The sequence below is a fragment of the Schistocerca americana genome, chromosome 3, assembly GCF_021461395.2.
Source record: "Schistocerca americana isolate TAMUIC-IGC-003095 chromosome 3, iqSchAmer2.1, whole genome shotgun sequence".
Lineage (NCBI taxonomy): Eukaryota > Metazoa > Arthropoda > Insecta > Orthoptera > Acrididae > Schistocerca > Schistocerca americana.
This window is the reverse complement of record NC_060121.1, coordinates 875,740,666-875,756,415: the sequence shown is the minus strand read 5'-3', so window position 1 is coordinate 875,756,415 and position 15,750 is coordinate 875,740,666. Positions and strand designations below refer to the sequence as shown.

At 38.5% G+C, this 15,750-nt stretch overlaps 1 protein-coding gene across 1 annotated transcript in view; it reads right to left on the bottom strand.

Annotated features, from left to right (window-relative positions):
- The window catches only part of LOC124607060 (sodium/potassium/calcium exchanger 4-like), a 137,050-nt gene that overhangs the window by 12,199 nt on the left and 109,101 nt on the right, over positions 1–15,750 (bottom strand). Inside the window, exon 8 of the mRNA XM_047139237.1 lies at positions 5,548–5,649. Coding sequence (XP_046995193.1) covers positions 5,548–5,649 — 102 coding nt within the window. The remainder of the gene's footprint in view (positions 1–5,547; positions 5,650–15,750) is intronic.

Genomic DNA, 15,750 nt, shown 5'->3' with positions numbered 1-15,750 from the left:
ATCAAGTCTATAGCCAAGTTCTTCGCAAACATTGATAAGCGTGTCTTCAGTGATTGTAGCAACAGCTGCTTTAATCCAGTTTCTTAATTCAGGGAGGTCTGCTGATAGCAGAGGCATGTACACGCGATCCTTGACGAAGCCCCAAAGAAAAATATCATATGGCATTAGGTCGGGTGAACGTGGAGGCGATGCAAAGCAAGCCCTATCATTGGGGCCCTTGTGGTCTATCCAGCACTTGGGTACAGTGAAGTTCAACCAATCATGAACTTTGCTATGCCAGTGAGGCGGCACACCATCTTGCTGGAAAATAAAGTTCTCTGGCTCATCTTCTTCCAACTGAGGGAAGAGCCATTGCTCTAGTGTATCAAGGTAAGAAGTGCCAGTTACAGAAGGTGCACCAAAATAGAAAGGCCCACAAACTTTCCGCTGGGATACGGCACAAATAACAGTCACTTTAGGGGAATCTCGTTGCATTTGTACCACCTTGTGAGCATTTTCTGAGCACCAGGTGTGCACATTGTGACTGTTAACATGTCCACTAAGGTGAAAGGTCGATTCATCACTGAAGACAACATGATCCAGAAAATCTTCATCTTCATGAAACAACATTTCGTTTGTGAAGTTGGCACATAATACATGGTCTGCTGGCTTTAGAGCCTGTAATAACTGTAAGCAGTAAGGACAAAGTTGTACACATTTTTTAAAAACTTTCCAAACAGTCGACACAGGAACCTGTAATTCATGACTAACCTTCCGGACTGATTTCTTTGGGCTACAAGTGAACGAATCTCTCACTCGCTCAACAGTCTCTTCACTAACTCTTGGTCATCCTGTGCTCTTCCCTTTACAAAGGAAGCCAGTATCTTCAAATTGATGATACCATCTATGAATGTTATTATCACTTGGAGGATCACAACCGAACTTCAGCTGGAATGCACGTTGCACAGTAACTACAGATTCGGTCTTTGCAAACTGCAAAACACAAAACACTTCCTGTCCACTAGTCGCCATCTTTGCTACTACCACTGTCTAGCGGACTGCGGCGGAAAGATTGTATGCTGCGCGTGCGCACTGGTGCCAAACACAACTGTTTGAGTTGCTCTTTCATTTGACATATCATTTATAAGTGTAAGTTTAATGTTATAAATATTACAAAGCTTTAAAACCCTGCTATTCATTTATAAACATCCTGTATGGTATTGGACATGGGAGAGTTGCAATATATATTTAGAATGGACTAAATCTACAATACTTTACTATTGATTTCACAGACCTGTGTATAGACACCACTTTTGAGGCTGTAGTTGTACATATACCTAAACATAATATTATTGTTGCATCTGTATATCGCACACAATCTTCTAGTGAATATGAATTTATAGTAAATTAAAAAAAACTGTTAGTTTTACTAACTAAGCCTAAATATAAATACCAAAGAATCTTAATTTTTGGTGATATTAATATGGATATCAGGGGACAGAGTCATATCATAATGGAATTCTTGGATAGCTTAAGAGCTTTTGATTGTTATTGTCTAAATGATAAGCCTACTAGATATAATGCATGTTTAGACAATATAATAAGTAATATCCATGAAAATAATGTTGAAATTGGAATAGTCAAGTTAGGCCCAGCTGATAATGATGGCCTAGGGATTGCAGTCCCAGTCAGCATTCCAGATGAACAACACAAAACTGTTAGACCTATGAATGAATGCAACATAAGAGAGTTTAGAACTAGATTAATGTCAGTTAATTGGAATGACATCTTGTACAAGAAAATTATTTATGGAGGAAATTGCAAGAATATTTTATGAGTGTTGTCCCAGATTAGTAAAAAAAAAACAGAATAATAACCAAGCTCATAAACCAGACTAAATAATTGGTTCACACCATACCTCAACAGTATCAGGATTATGCTTCTTATGTTTAAGGACAGATCTCATAACAGCAGCAAGTACAAGGAGATGTACATTAGAATAAGAAAAATCTGTAGATCTGAAATACGCTTGGCAAAACGTAGGGTGAATGATAACTATATTCTTAAAGCTAGAAATAGCTATAAAGCTGCCTGGGAAGTAATTAAAAGTGAAGTAAATAGACCAACAACTCAACTAGCTGTACCCATAGCCCAAGATATCTTAAACTCATGCTTTGTTAACTTCAGTTTACAACAAGATTTGTCTCCCCCCAAAGCCATGCTTGATGCTAAAACTCTTTTAGGTTTAAACAAGAATGTAGTTCATAAATTATGCTGGGCAGTAACTGTAAATGATGTTTGCAAAGCAATAGGCAAACTAAGTAGTTCCAGAGCAGAGGACTTCTATGGTCTGTCAAAGTTTGTCATAAAGAAGATATCAAGTGATCTTCTGTCCCCTCTAACCACTCTCATTAACCATATATTACAGCAAGGGATTTTCCCCAACTGTTTGAAAATAGCAGTAACTATTCCTATATTTAAGAAAGGAGATAAATCAAATCCAAGTAACTATCACCCTATCTCATTAATCCCAATAATATCTGAAATAATTGAAGACTGTGTTCAGCAACAAATGAATCACTGTTTTGAGAAGAATAACCTGTTAAGTAACTTTTAATGTAATGGACTACTGAAACTATCGATACCACCGGCTGGTGAGGTGTGCAGTGCCGTCAATCAACTTGAAGGAGCAAGTGAACTTTAACTACATAAACATAAACTGAAATATTATTATTTTGTTACAAAACTGTTAATATGAGGACAATCATGAGGTATATTGCCACAGAACTATATTATAAACACTTTTCATTTTTCATACTATGTTTTTCATATATGTATACGTGCGTTGTGTAAAATATCGATATACAACCAAGGTTGGCAGTACTGCACAGTTTGTAAGCTCTGTGAACAGGAGCCGGTTGTTGGCAGGTGTAGAGAAAATGGGCAGTTGGTGCTGAGACTTCATGTAATACGCTTGCTTTGAGAAGATCAAGGATAGAGGGAACAAAATGATGTATTGGAAAAGCTGTTACATTGAAAATTATTGAATATCGTCACAATCAGCATTTATAAAATAAAAGTTGGAAGTTTAAATATGTGTCAGTTCTTATGCAGCAGAATACACACCCTGGACCTCAAATTGATTTAACAAACTGCGGAAGGCGAGATTCATCACTGGACCACGAGCGTGCAACAATGACCAATAAAGTTAAGAAAGTTATATTACTCTAAATTCAAATTGTGATGATACCTTTCTTTCTCCATGTCTTCAACCCTGTATGTACTCTGTTATTAGAGTGAACAGCGTGATGGGGGCTTGTGGTCAACTAGGCACACCAGGGAGACCACACAGGTTTAAAATGATATTTTGTAACTTAATATACTACTACTGATAATAATTAATATTTGTCCCCCGGAGAAAGAGGTGCATTACAAACTCACAGTATGGATTCAGGTCTAAACTATCCACAGTTAAAGCAATTGAAAATATTGTTAGTGATATATATGATGCCTTTGAAAACAAATTAATCTCTTGTGCTACTCCCCTAGACCTGAGTAAAGCATTTGACACTGTATCTCCTAGTACTTTGATCATGAAATTAAGACACTACGGCATGGAAGAGGACACCCTGAAATTATTAGAGTCCTACTTAAGCAACAGAGTACAATTTTTTAGTGTAAATGGGCAGCTGTCAAACCCACAAACAATAAAAAGAGGTGTGCCACAGGGCTCCATACTTGGGCCCTTCCTGTTTGTAGTGTATGTTAATGATATGCTACAGTATTTACCCTGTAAAACAGTCCTCTATGCAGACAATACAACTTTTATAAATTCAGGACAGACTCTTGAATCCGTACGAGAAAAAAATAATACAATATTTGACAAATCGGTTCATTGGTTTAGTGCAAACTCCCTATACATAAATTAAACAAAAACTGAGGAAACATTCTTTAATTTGAAGGTATCAAACAAAGAAAATAAGTCTGTTAAACTGTTAGGAATGATGACTGACCAGAAACTTAGCTGGGATAAACATATCACATACGTCTGTTCTAAACTTGCACGTGCTATGTTCCTACTTTATAAGCTTAGGAATAATGTCTGCCAAAACTTATTGATGCATTCATATTTTGCTTATATCCACCCCCATCTTTCATGTGGTATTCTGCTCTGGGGAAATTCTCGCAATTCAATATCAATTTTTTAGATGGTAAAAAAAAAAGCTCTTCGATGTATAGTGGGTTTATCTCCTAGGGATACATGCAGGGAACATTTCAAAAACTTAAAATCATGCCAGTTCCTTGTTTGTTCATCTATTATTGCTTATTACACATAAAAGAAAACATAGCTCAATATCCCCTTAGGCCATCTGTCCACACCCATGATACAAGACAAAGCCACACAATTGACCTGCCATACTCTAGATTGTCCAAGATACATAATAGTTATAAATATGAAGGCCTCGAACTGTTTAATATGCTCCCTAAAATTGTACAAACAGTACCTAAAAATAAATTTAAGACAACATTGTGTCAATGGCTCAAAGGTAAAGCATTTTACTCAGTTGGTGACTATGAAGAATGTAATATTGCAGATTTGCTGTTTTAACATAGAGAAAGGCACCTATGGTTGTAGTATGACCTAAATTTGGAAAAACGATATCTAACATATAGGCATAGACCTATTTCGAGTGCTCTATATTTGTATCAATATCTTAGGATAATGACATAGTGTTATCAACATGTATATGATAATGACATAGAGTCATCAACACGAATACTTCCTGCTTAATATAAATTCGTATAATGTTTTCTTTTTTATTCTCAGATTAACACTATATAAAATTCCAAATGTTTGCTATTGTACTGCACTAACATTCATATGATTTATATATACATTGTTATGAGAATATAACCATCTTTATATTGTAATTGAACTTATTAACGAAGCCCATTGTATAACAAATACTGAGCAGCTAATAAAGATTCTTATTCTTATTCTTGTGTGTGAATTAATCAACTTTTTAATTCCTTCTCTCTTTGTATTAAGACATCTGGTCAAATAACAGAACAGATGCAAGCTGCATGTCCACTATCAGACTTGGTGTGGTAGTTCAAGGACTAGTGTTTAGAAAATATGGCAAGTGATTACTGTGTCTACAAAGAGGAAGGAAAGAAAGTTCTCTTTTATAATTCTGTTGATGTCAGAGAGAAGCGTTACTTTTACAAGATGATGATGGAGAAAATCAGCTGACTTTGTTGAAAAAACTATTCTAACACTCATGTGAAGCAATATAGAGCATCAAGGGAATAACTTGACATGGTTGTCATGTATGCTGTTCTCCCTGCTAGTCTTCTGAGACAAATAATATTTGTAAATTTCTTTTCTTAATTGCTCTTTGAATGGATGCAGAGAATGAAGGAATCAGGCTGTGCCTAACACAAAAAGTGCCATGTTGAGCAGACCGTTGGGGGACAAACAATCTCCATCTTCCTCACACAGTGCTGTACGCTTTGTGCTTCATAATGAGCCTGATAAAGAACTGTGACATTATTTCTCACACTAACCTTTACGAACCATGATGACAGTGGTCACTACTTCTGGAAAACAGGCTCCTGCAGCAAGAAAAGTCAGACCCATAACTGAATCTCGAATGTGGAAAGTATCACCTAAAATAAAAACATTCCTCATAAAATTTCATAGGAACATATTATTCTCATTTGCAAATATTAATATAGCTCATAACAGTTTTTTTGTTAGTGAGCAAAATTTTTTACCCTATAATGAAAAAATTGCTTAATAGAAAAGAAAAAAAAATTCTAGCGGCAATACATAGAGATAGAAGTTTATTTTTAATTTTTTTCTTTCTCTGTTGGCATAGGGAATAACTGTCTGCAGTAATATACCTACAATATTTATTCAGCACAAAATGAACAAAAAGAACATGGCATATAGACTACTTACAGAGGTCCATAAAAACCTTATAATTCTGACAACTTTCCAGAACATTCATTTTTAACTGTATTTGTTGCAAGAAAAGAAACCAGTTTCCAGTCAAATAAAACTGGTAAACCAAGCCTCCTTTCCTGGGTCTTGTTTTCTGGTACAATGATCTTTTATAAGCTGTGTAAACCCTGCACCCTGATTTATCTTGTCTCTGCTCTGTTGGTCTGGTTGTTTAATGAGTACAGGATGGTGTTTGCTCGAAAATGTTCACAATACTACAATTTTTGTTTCACTTTCTCACACATTTATCATCCACAAAGCCCTATTGTTGGATGATGACCACTTTCTTAATTTTGTACAGAAAATAATGTATAGACCACACCGGCATTCGTAAACATACAGAAATCCAGTGGTAGATTACTCAGCAAAGTTTTTTAGAAACACTGTACAAGAACCAGTGATAGATCTAACAAATCACTGAAACCTGCTGATTAAGTGTGGCGCAGAGTACACTATGCATCATTGCTCACATACTGTCTTATATTAATGCACCAGATGAAAGTACACTGCAGCAGTCCTTGATGAAAGTCTCCCTGCTCAACACCATTTCCTCTGATGATAATCGAGCCAAAATATTCACAAACTTGAATTAAAGAAAAAATTTGCAAGTTCACAGGCATCGAAATTCTTGAGTTTTCACGGATGCTGATACACTGGGTGCAGATCTGACATAGCTACTGCTCATTTATTTGCTCAGCTGAGAGAGTCAATTTTGGACAATGTCTGCCTGATTTTTGAAAACCTGGTGTATGAAAAAATGGCAATTTTGGAAACTACATAATCATTTGAAAAACTGATAGGTTAGATTTTGCTACTCAGGATGGACTATATGCAATTAATAGAAATTTGTTCTGTGAAAAATGTGGAGGCCTAGGAACTTAGAAAAGTTTATGGAACCATTGTATGCATGTGCACTGGAAATACCTTGCTTATGAGTACAAATGGCATATTGTAAATTATGGTAAATTATGCAAAAATCTTAATTAATGACTTAAACAGTTAATGAATTATGCCACCTTGTGCATAAAAATTAGGCTAACAAAGCTATAATGGTTAACTGGAATCTAACAAGCACAGAGGGAAATTCTGCAATAGAAAATGCTGCTATTTCTGAATTTTAATGTTAATTACTTCATAATTAGTTCAACAATACTTTAATTATGTTAATGAAAATTTGATATCCCAGACTCTACAATGTGTGGTGTCATCATTCTGAGATCTATCTATTAGCTCAAAATATTATAACTATTATGTACTTTAGTAGAACATTTCCTCAGGGTGCATACAGGGACACGAAAAAAAATTTCCAGTTTTACCAGTTAAAAATACACTTTTACCTAGGTGAAAATACATTTTTTTTTGGGTGAAAATACATTATACACAAGGTGAAAGTACATTTTTTCCTGTGTTAAGTGACACTACACTTTCCCTCGGAGCTGTAAAACTTATCAAGCCTTGAAATGGTAAAGGTTTTATACGTCAGTGTATAACTTCCTGTAACTGTAGGATACAAAACCCAGCAAAAAACAATGGATTTTGGAAAGTTCTTTGATGCATGGCAAAAAGTACACTGTGTATTTTCATATTACGGAAGTATAAATATGAATTCTACCATATACAGCACAGTAGCTTCCACTTCCAAAACACTGAAATCGAAATAGCACTGTGTGATGCACTTTTGTCAGCCAGTCAAAGCTCCTGTCATGTCATCTCACCAGCCAGTAACAGAAAGTATTCAAATCTTGGTACACATGACATAGTCAGCCATGAGCAACATCACTGTTAAGTAGCATGAGCACACAAATTGGAAAAATTAACGTTTTAAATTAATAACATATAGTATGGCTACAAGAAAATGTAAGCTCTCACATATAATATTTGTCATCAAAATTTTTTTGCTGATTTTCCTTTTTTTCTGAGCTTGTGGTCAGTCAGAATCCTAAGAGCACCACTTAAAGTGCAGCAGCTGAATATTTGTAACAAGTATGATTATAAATTTCACTGATGTGCACCAAAGATTTCATGAGTTACCTGGCTAAATACACTTTGACATTTGGTACAAAAACTGATTATGTATGAAATTGCTCAAGAATTCAGGTCACACTGTTTTTTAAGGATAATCATACATTTTACTGTCATTATCGCATTATTTGTAATTTATGAAAGAACTAAAATAAATATGAAAACTAACCTTGAAGCTTGTTTTCTTTTAGCTTCTGTTACCCTTAAAAACATGTAAAACATAGATGTGTCAGTAAAATATTAAAAAAGTCACAAACGGTTGGTCTTCTTGGCCCAAAATTTTTCTGAATGGTTGGTCATCAAAGCTTTAACTTTTGAATGAGAGTAAAATGATCTATGATTTAAGAATTTCATCACACATTCTCACATGTAACCTAATTCATCTTGTGTAAAAGGAACTTTGCTTTGAAAGTAATGCTTCTCAAAGTTCTCAAACCACCATTCAAAATATTTTCCCATGACCTGTTAGAAATGTGAACAGTTGTGATGTCACACTCATCAAAAGCAGTTTGTTGTTACAGTGTGTTCCATAGTCTTTGTCCTAAAGCCTTTGGTACATTTTGCTGTTGGTAGATTTTTGTTTCTGCTCTATGTTTTGTTGCTTAAATAGCATATTTTCTTTGCAACTTAAGTTTTATTTTGCTGCATTTATGTTTTATTGCTGCAGTATTATTTTGCAGAAGTGGACTAAAGTGAAATTCTTTGTTGTAGTGTCACTGTTACCTATGAAAATTACAAAAATTTAACTGAAAACTAAAAGAATGCAAATTCCTAGAATTCTAAAAAATTCCCGCATTTGTCATAGATTTCCCAGTTGTCCTGGGGCTTATACACCCAGTTAATCAGCATAATTTCTAGTAAACTTGGTTTCAAACAAAACTAAATCTATTTTTGTACAATGGGAAATCTAGGATGGAATAATGACAATATTATGGAATGAACAAATTGCTGCTCAACACATAGAGGATATGCTGACTTGTGGATAGGTGCACTAAAAATACCACTATACACCTGAGCTTTCAGCCACAAAGCACGCATACATTCATACAAGTACAAGTTACACACACACAACTGCTGTCTGTGGCAGCTGAGTCTGCAATGTGGTGAGGTTAAGTTGGACGCTGGGCCAGGAATTGGGAGGGGTAGCACTGGGCCAGGAATGGGGAGGGGTAGCATGGTAGGGGTGATGATAGGTGCAGTGCTGCTTTTGGTAGTATGTAGGGTTGTGGTGGGGACAGGGCAGGTATGTTGGGTGCAGATGGGAGGTTTGGAGGGCAGGAATAGAAGGGAAACAGTAAAGGAGAGAAGTAGACGAAGGGGGAAAGACTGGTGGTTGCACTGGTGGAGCGGAAGGCTTTGCAGTGCTGCTGGAGTGGGAGTAGGGAAGGGAAGACATAAATGACAGACAGGGACTAGCAAAGGTTGCCAGTGGGGCTATGGGAATGTAGGATATATTTCAGGAAGGGTTCATACCAGCACAGTTCAGAAAATCTGGTGTTGGTAGGAAAGATACAGATGACGAATGCTGTGAAGCAGTTACTGAAGTGAAGCACATTGTGTTGGGCTGCATCTTCAGCATCTCTTGGCCTCGGTCTGTTGGCCATCTATGTGAACAGGCTGTTTGTTGCTTTTCATACCCACACAGAAAGCACCAGTGTGGTTGCAGCTTAGATAGTCACATGACTGCTTTCACAAGTGGTCCTGCCTTTAATAGGATAGGAGATGCCTGTTACCAAACTGGAGTAGGTGGTGGTGGCAGGTTGTATTGGAGAAGTCTTGCATCTAGGTCAACTGCTGTGATATGAGCCATTAGGTATCAGGAGCAGGGGGAAAGTAGGGGATCACAAGCATATTGCGTAGCTTCAGTAGGTGGTGAATACTACAGTGGGAGAGGAGAAATATAGCGGGTGGGATATTCCCCAATTCGTGGCATGGCAACAGGTAGTCGAAACCCTGGAGGAGAATGTGATTGTTACTCCAGTTCTGGGTGGTACTGAGTCACAAGGGAGTGCTCCTTTGTGGCTCAACATTGGGATTCTGGGAAGTGTTGGGTGACTGGAGAAATGAGGCATGTGAGATCTGTTTCTGTACCAGGTCAGATGGGCAATTTCAGTCTGTGAAGGGCTCAGTAAACCCCTTTTGTATATTTGGCAAGGGAGTGCTCGTCAATACAGATGCAATGACCATGGATGGCTAAGCTATATGGAAGATACACCTTTGTATGGAATGGATGGTAGGTGTTGAAGTGGACATATTGCTGGTGTTTCATAGGTTTTACATGGGTAGAGATACTGATGTAGCCATCTTTGAGGTGGAGGTCAACATTGAGGAGTGTGGCTTGTTGAATTAAGGGGACTAGGTTAAAGGGCTGGGGAAGAAAGTGTTAAGGGTCAGGAGGAATGTAGACAGGGTGCCATCATCCTCGGTCCAGATCATAAAGATGTCATTAATGAATCCGAACCATGTGAGGAGTTTGAGATTCTGAGTGGTTAGGAAGGATTCCTCTAGATGGCCCATGAATAGGGGGGCATAGGATGGTGCCATGTGGTGCCATGGACTTTTCATGATGATCAGGAAGGATGTAGTAGGTTTGGAGTCAGTCGGCACTGGGAAATGTAGTGTTCAATAGTGGCAAAGCCAGGGACATAAGGGTTGTTGGTGTACTGCGAGATTGGCGTCAATAGTGGTGAGCAGAGCATGGCATCAATAGTGGTACGCAGAGCACCGTGTGGTAAAGGAACAGGAACTGTGGAGAGTTGATAGAGAAAATGTGTGGTGTCTTCCATATAAGAAGGTAGACTACATGTAACAGTCTGAACACATTGGTTCATGAAAGCAGAGAGTCTCTCAGTGGGGCACAGTAACCAGCCACAATGGGGCATCCTGGGTGGTTCGATTTATAGGCTTTAGGAAGCACATAGAAGACACGAGTGCAGGGAGTGGTAGGGGTGAGGAGAGGGAGAGGGAGAAAGACAGACTCAGGGGAGAGGTTCTGGACCGGGCCTAAGCTTTATTTGAGGATAGACTGGAGATCCTGTTTGATTTCTGTTCTGGAATGGGGTCACTTAGGCAGGGTTTGTAGGTGGATGAAACTGACAGTTTGCGGGTGAGAAAATCTGACAGCTGGTAGAGTCCTCCTGCCAGACAACCTCTGCAGTTCAGAACCACAGTGGTGGAACCTTTGTTTGGCAGGAAGGACTATAAGGTCGGGATCAGATTATAGGTGGTGAATTGCAGTTATTTCTGTGGATGGAAAGTTGGAAAAGATGATGAGGCAGCATTTGAGGTCAAGAAATTCTGGAATGTTAACAGAGGGTGATTTGGAGACAGTGGGGGTGGATCATGTTTCAATGGTGGAGTGAACTGACTCAGGAAGGATTCAACATTGGCTTTGAATTGAGTCTGATTGGTAGCATTTGTGGTGAAAAAGTGTTTCCACTGTAGGGACCAGGAGAAGGAGAGAAGATCCTTAACAATTCCAGCATGATTGAATTTGGGAGTAACATAAAAGGTAAGACCTTTGGGAAGGAGTGATACTTCTATGGGACTATGGCTTTTGGGAGAAAGATTCATGATTCTGTTTCAGGTCTGTTTAGGATCGATTATGCATGATGGTGGGAGAGAGTTTCTGAGGGTGTTGTAAATGGAGTAAGACTGCGAGGCAAATTTTGTTGGCTATGAGGAGATGTGGGGGAGATTTGGCAGCTGTTGTAGAGGCAGTGAATAGTGGTACTCCAAGGCAGGAGTAGGAAGTGAATAGGTTGGAGAGTTTTTTGAGGTTGCATTGTGCATGTTGCTCTAGTTCTTGGAGGGAAAGTATTTTTATCTGAGAGGTGGGATGCAGGAATTTGTGATTGCAGAGCAGGAGAATTTTACTGAGGGAGAGGAGGTATTGCAAGGAGGTTTGTGTCTGATTTACATGGTTTTGCAGGACTAAGTTCATAAGGGCTATGGACTTGTGGAATTTGGAGAGAAAAGAGGTCATTGTAGAAGAGGGGCTGCAACTGGTGATGGGTAATTTGATGGTAAGGCCATTTGGGGAGCATTCCATGAGTTAGGCAACAATGCAGAAATAGTATGAGAGACAGGGCTCTGGCTAATGACAAGGAAACTCTTCTGTGCTGACACAGATGGAAGGAGCAAGGACCCATGGTGGAAGATAAAAACGCATAAAAATAAATAAATTATGACAAAATACATGGCAAAAAACTTGTCAAAATACATAAAAATAAATGGGAAAAGTCCACCAAAAGGATGGAACAGATGGTGATGAGAGGAAAAGATGAAACCTGAGGAAGTATGGCCAATAGAGAAAGGTAAAAAATGATCTAAAGTTGGCACGAAAACACAATGAGATCAAAGAGAAAAATAAATTAAGGGATGATAATGTAGGATGCAGGTTGGTGGGTGGATTTGTGTGAAAGAGAGCAGACATCCAATGTAAATGGATTCTAGGACTGGACCAAATAAATCACATTTTCCTGCAGGGGTTCAACTACCTCTTGCCATGGTCTGAAATGAGGAATATTCTACCCACTATCCTTTCCACCCTTCCCACAATGGTATTCTGCCACCAGCTGAATCTTTGCAATATCCCTGACCATTCCTGCTCCAACTCCTACTACTGACTCATTGCCTGATGGCTCATATCCCATTAGTAGACCTTTAAATGTAGCAGACCTGTTTGGAAAGCATATTGAACAGATCAGTACCACAGCTCTCAGGTGACTGACGGCAAGTCATTGCCCAGATTAACAAGATAATTATAATGTCAGAACCCATAATCTCTGCCTTGTGAATGATGTAATACATAAATGATTATGAAATACCAATGTATCAAACTTACAGAATTTGGTCAATTTGTAGGAACATCTGAAATTGTCATAAATTTGTCATATTCTGTTTTAATTATTATATTATGAAACTGTGTCTTACCATTCTATGGGTTTTCATTTTGTCAGCCAAAAACATAAAGTAATGTTTGGGAGAACATGGAAACTACCATTATCCATATTTGTTACTAATGCATGTAACAAAACTTGCTAGTATTCAAATAATTATGACATTTTGCAAAATAATGAAACCCAATACGTGTAAACAAACTTCCAAAACATACTTTCTGTGTAAAAGACAGAATTACTGTTAATACAGGCCAAAAGTTCTTATAAAATGTATATCAAAAACATGGTAGGAACACTGTGCTTAATTTTGTTACTGTGTAATTAAAGAAATTGCTAAGATCATAGTTCATTCTGTATATTTGATGTAAATTCATTGTTTTTGGGATGATTTGTTTGTAAGAAACAAGTAGTGGTGATTGTAACATTTCTGTCTGTATGTCAAATTAACTTGATGAGAATTTTTTTAATTTTAAGTTGGAGAGCTCATGGTTCACTTTTGATCAGATATGTCACTCTGACTAGTAAAATGTTGTAAAATGTATATTAGTATATCCTTTATGTCATTTACTTAACATGATAAATGGATGTACATCCAAATCCTGTTCTTATGAAGGATTTCAGGACATGAAATGACAAGAAGTTAAGTATCTAATGTACGCTGCTCAACAGAACTGTATATATTTCATTGAGTGTTAATTTTCAACAAGCTTATATCTTTTTAACTGTCAGGAAATAAAATACCTTTCATGTAAATTTATGGTGGACAGGGGAGAAAGGAAAGGAAAGAGAAGGAACTGATAATATCAGCCACATCAGGACTTAATGCAGAATCAGCAGCGACGAGTGGATATGTGCGCTGGATCAGAATTCGAACCCACGACTTCCTGCTTACTAGGCACTTACATTAACTTTTGTGTCGTCAGTACACAGTGTTACCAAAAGTGTACAGACTATCTCAGCATTCTCACCTAGCACCATCTGCCTGCAGTCCCTGTCCATATCTTCCAAGGTTGCCAGTTTCAGATTCCTACAGGAAGCCGAACGATACTGTGCATCAGCACAAAAGATTGTGCATTCATTGACCATTAAGGCAAATCAATTATATGAGTGCATGGTATCTGTTCTGAGACATCATCAGTACTTCTGTCGAAATCAAATGTACCAATCACCAACAATACCTATACTTCGACAGTTTCCACCCATTCTGCACTGAGAAATCCCTTCTGTACAGTCTAGGCATGCATGGTTATCACATCTTTAGTCATGAGCAGTTCTCCTCAAGTATCCCAAGCGTGTCACTGTAGTCTTCATAGACCAAAATTTCTCTTTTCACCTTGTCTAGAAACCGATACCTACAACCTGTTCCCTCCCACACATCAACTGCCAAGCCACAAAGGAACACCTACCTCTTGACTCAGTACCACCCAGGACTGGGGCAACTGAATCACATTCTCTGTCAAGATTTCAACTACCTCTCATCATGCCCTGAAATGAGAAATATACTCCTCATCTCTTCGACCACCCATCCAACCTAAACAATATCCTTGTCTGTCCCTATTCCAGTACTGCACCTAACCCCTTGCCCTATTGATTACATCCCTGCAAATGTCTTAAAAGCAAGATCTGTCACACACATCCTCCCACTAGCCTCTAATTCACCCATGTCACTGGTGCTTGTATCCCATCAAGTGCAGGGCTACCTGTGAAAGCAGCCATGTGAGCTACCAGCCTAATGGCAACCACTGTGCAGTATTCTATGTGCACACAAGCATTAACAAATGATCTGTCTGCACGAATGGCCACCGTCAAACTGTGGCCGAGAGACAGTTGGACTATCCAATTGCTGAACTTGCTGCCCAACACAACGTGCTCAACTTAAATGACTTTTTCACGGACTGTGCAATCTTTATTTTTCCCAAGGACACCAGCTTTTCTGAACCGCATAAGTCCAAACTCTCCTTACAACATAGTCTTCATTCCCATAACCCCAGAGTTCAATCTTTGCATGTCCCTGTCCTCTACCTGCCTCCCACTCCATTCTTAAACATGCCTCAGCCAGTGGACCTGCATCATCTCAGAATAGCTCTTTCATACTATGTCCTCAATTATTTGTTTCATGTACTCCAATCTCTGCCTTTTCCTGCAGTTTTTATCCTTTACAGCTCCCTCTAGTACCATGGAGGCTATTCTCTGATGTCTCAATACACGTCCTATCATTCTGTCTGTTCTTGTTGTCAACCTTCCACATGTTCCATGCTTCGTTAATTCTATGGAGAATCTCCTCATTCCTTATCCTGTCATCTCATCTGATTTTTGACATTCTTCTGTAGCACTACATCTCAAATGCTTCGATTGTCTTCTCTTCCAGTTTTTCCTCGGTTCATGATTTATTCCCTCATAGACTGTGCTCTGAACACATGTTCTCAGAAATTTCTTCCTCATATTAGGGCCAAATTTTGGTACTAGCAGACTAATCTTTGCATGTGCTTTTTATGTCCTCTTTGCCTCATTCATCATGTGTTAGTTTGCTTCCTACATATCAGAATTCCTTAACATCATCTGTTTCATGGTCTCCAATGATAAATTTTTCACAAATCTTTGGTTTATTCTCAATCCATAGTTTGTACTCATTAATGAGGATAGCAATACACCTAGCAGCCCACTATCCTGACCCCACCATGTCCCCACCTGCTCCCACAGGCAGCACTGCTATCCTCCCCCTCCCTGCCTGCTGCCTCTTCTGTACCCCCACTACCCCCTCTCCACCCCTGCCCACAGCAAAGACAGCAGCTCACCTCAGAACCAGCTGCAGTCAGACCTCAGTGCCTAGAGACAACAGTG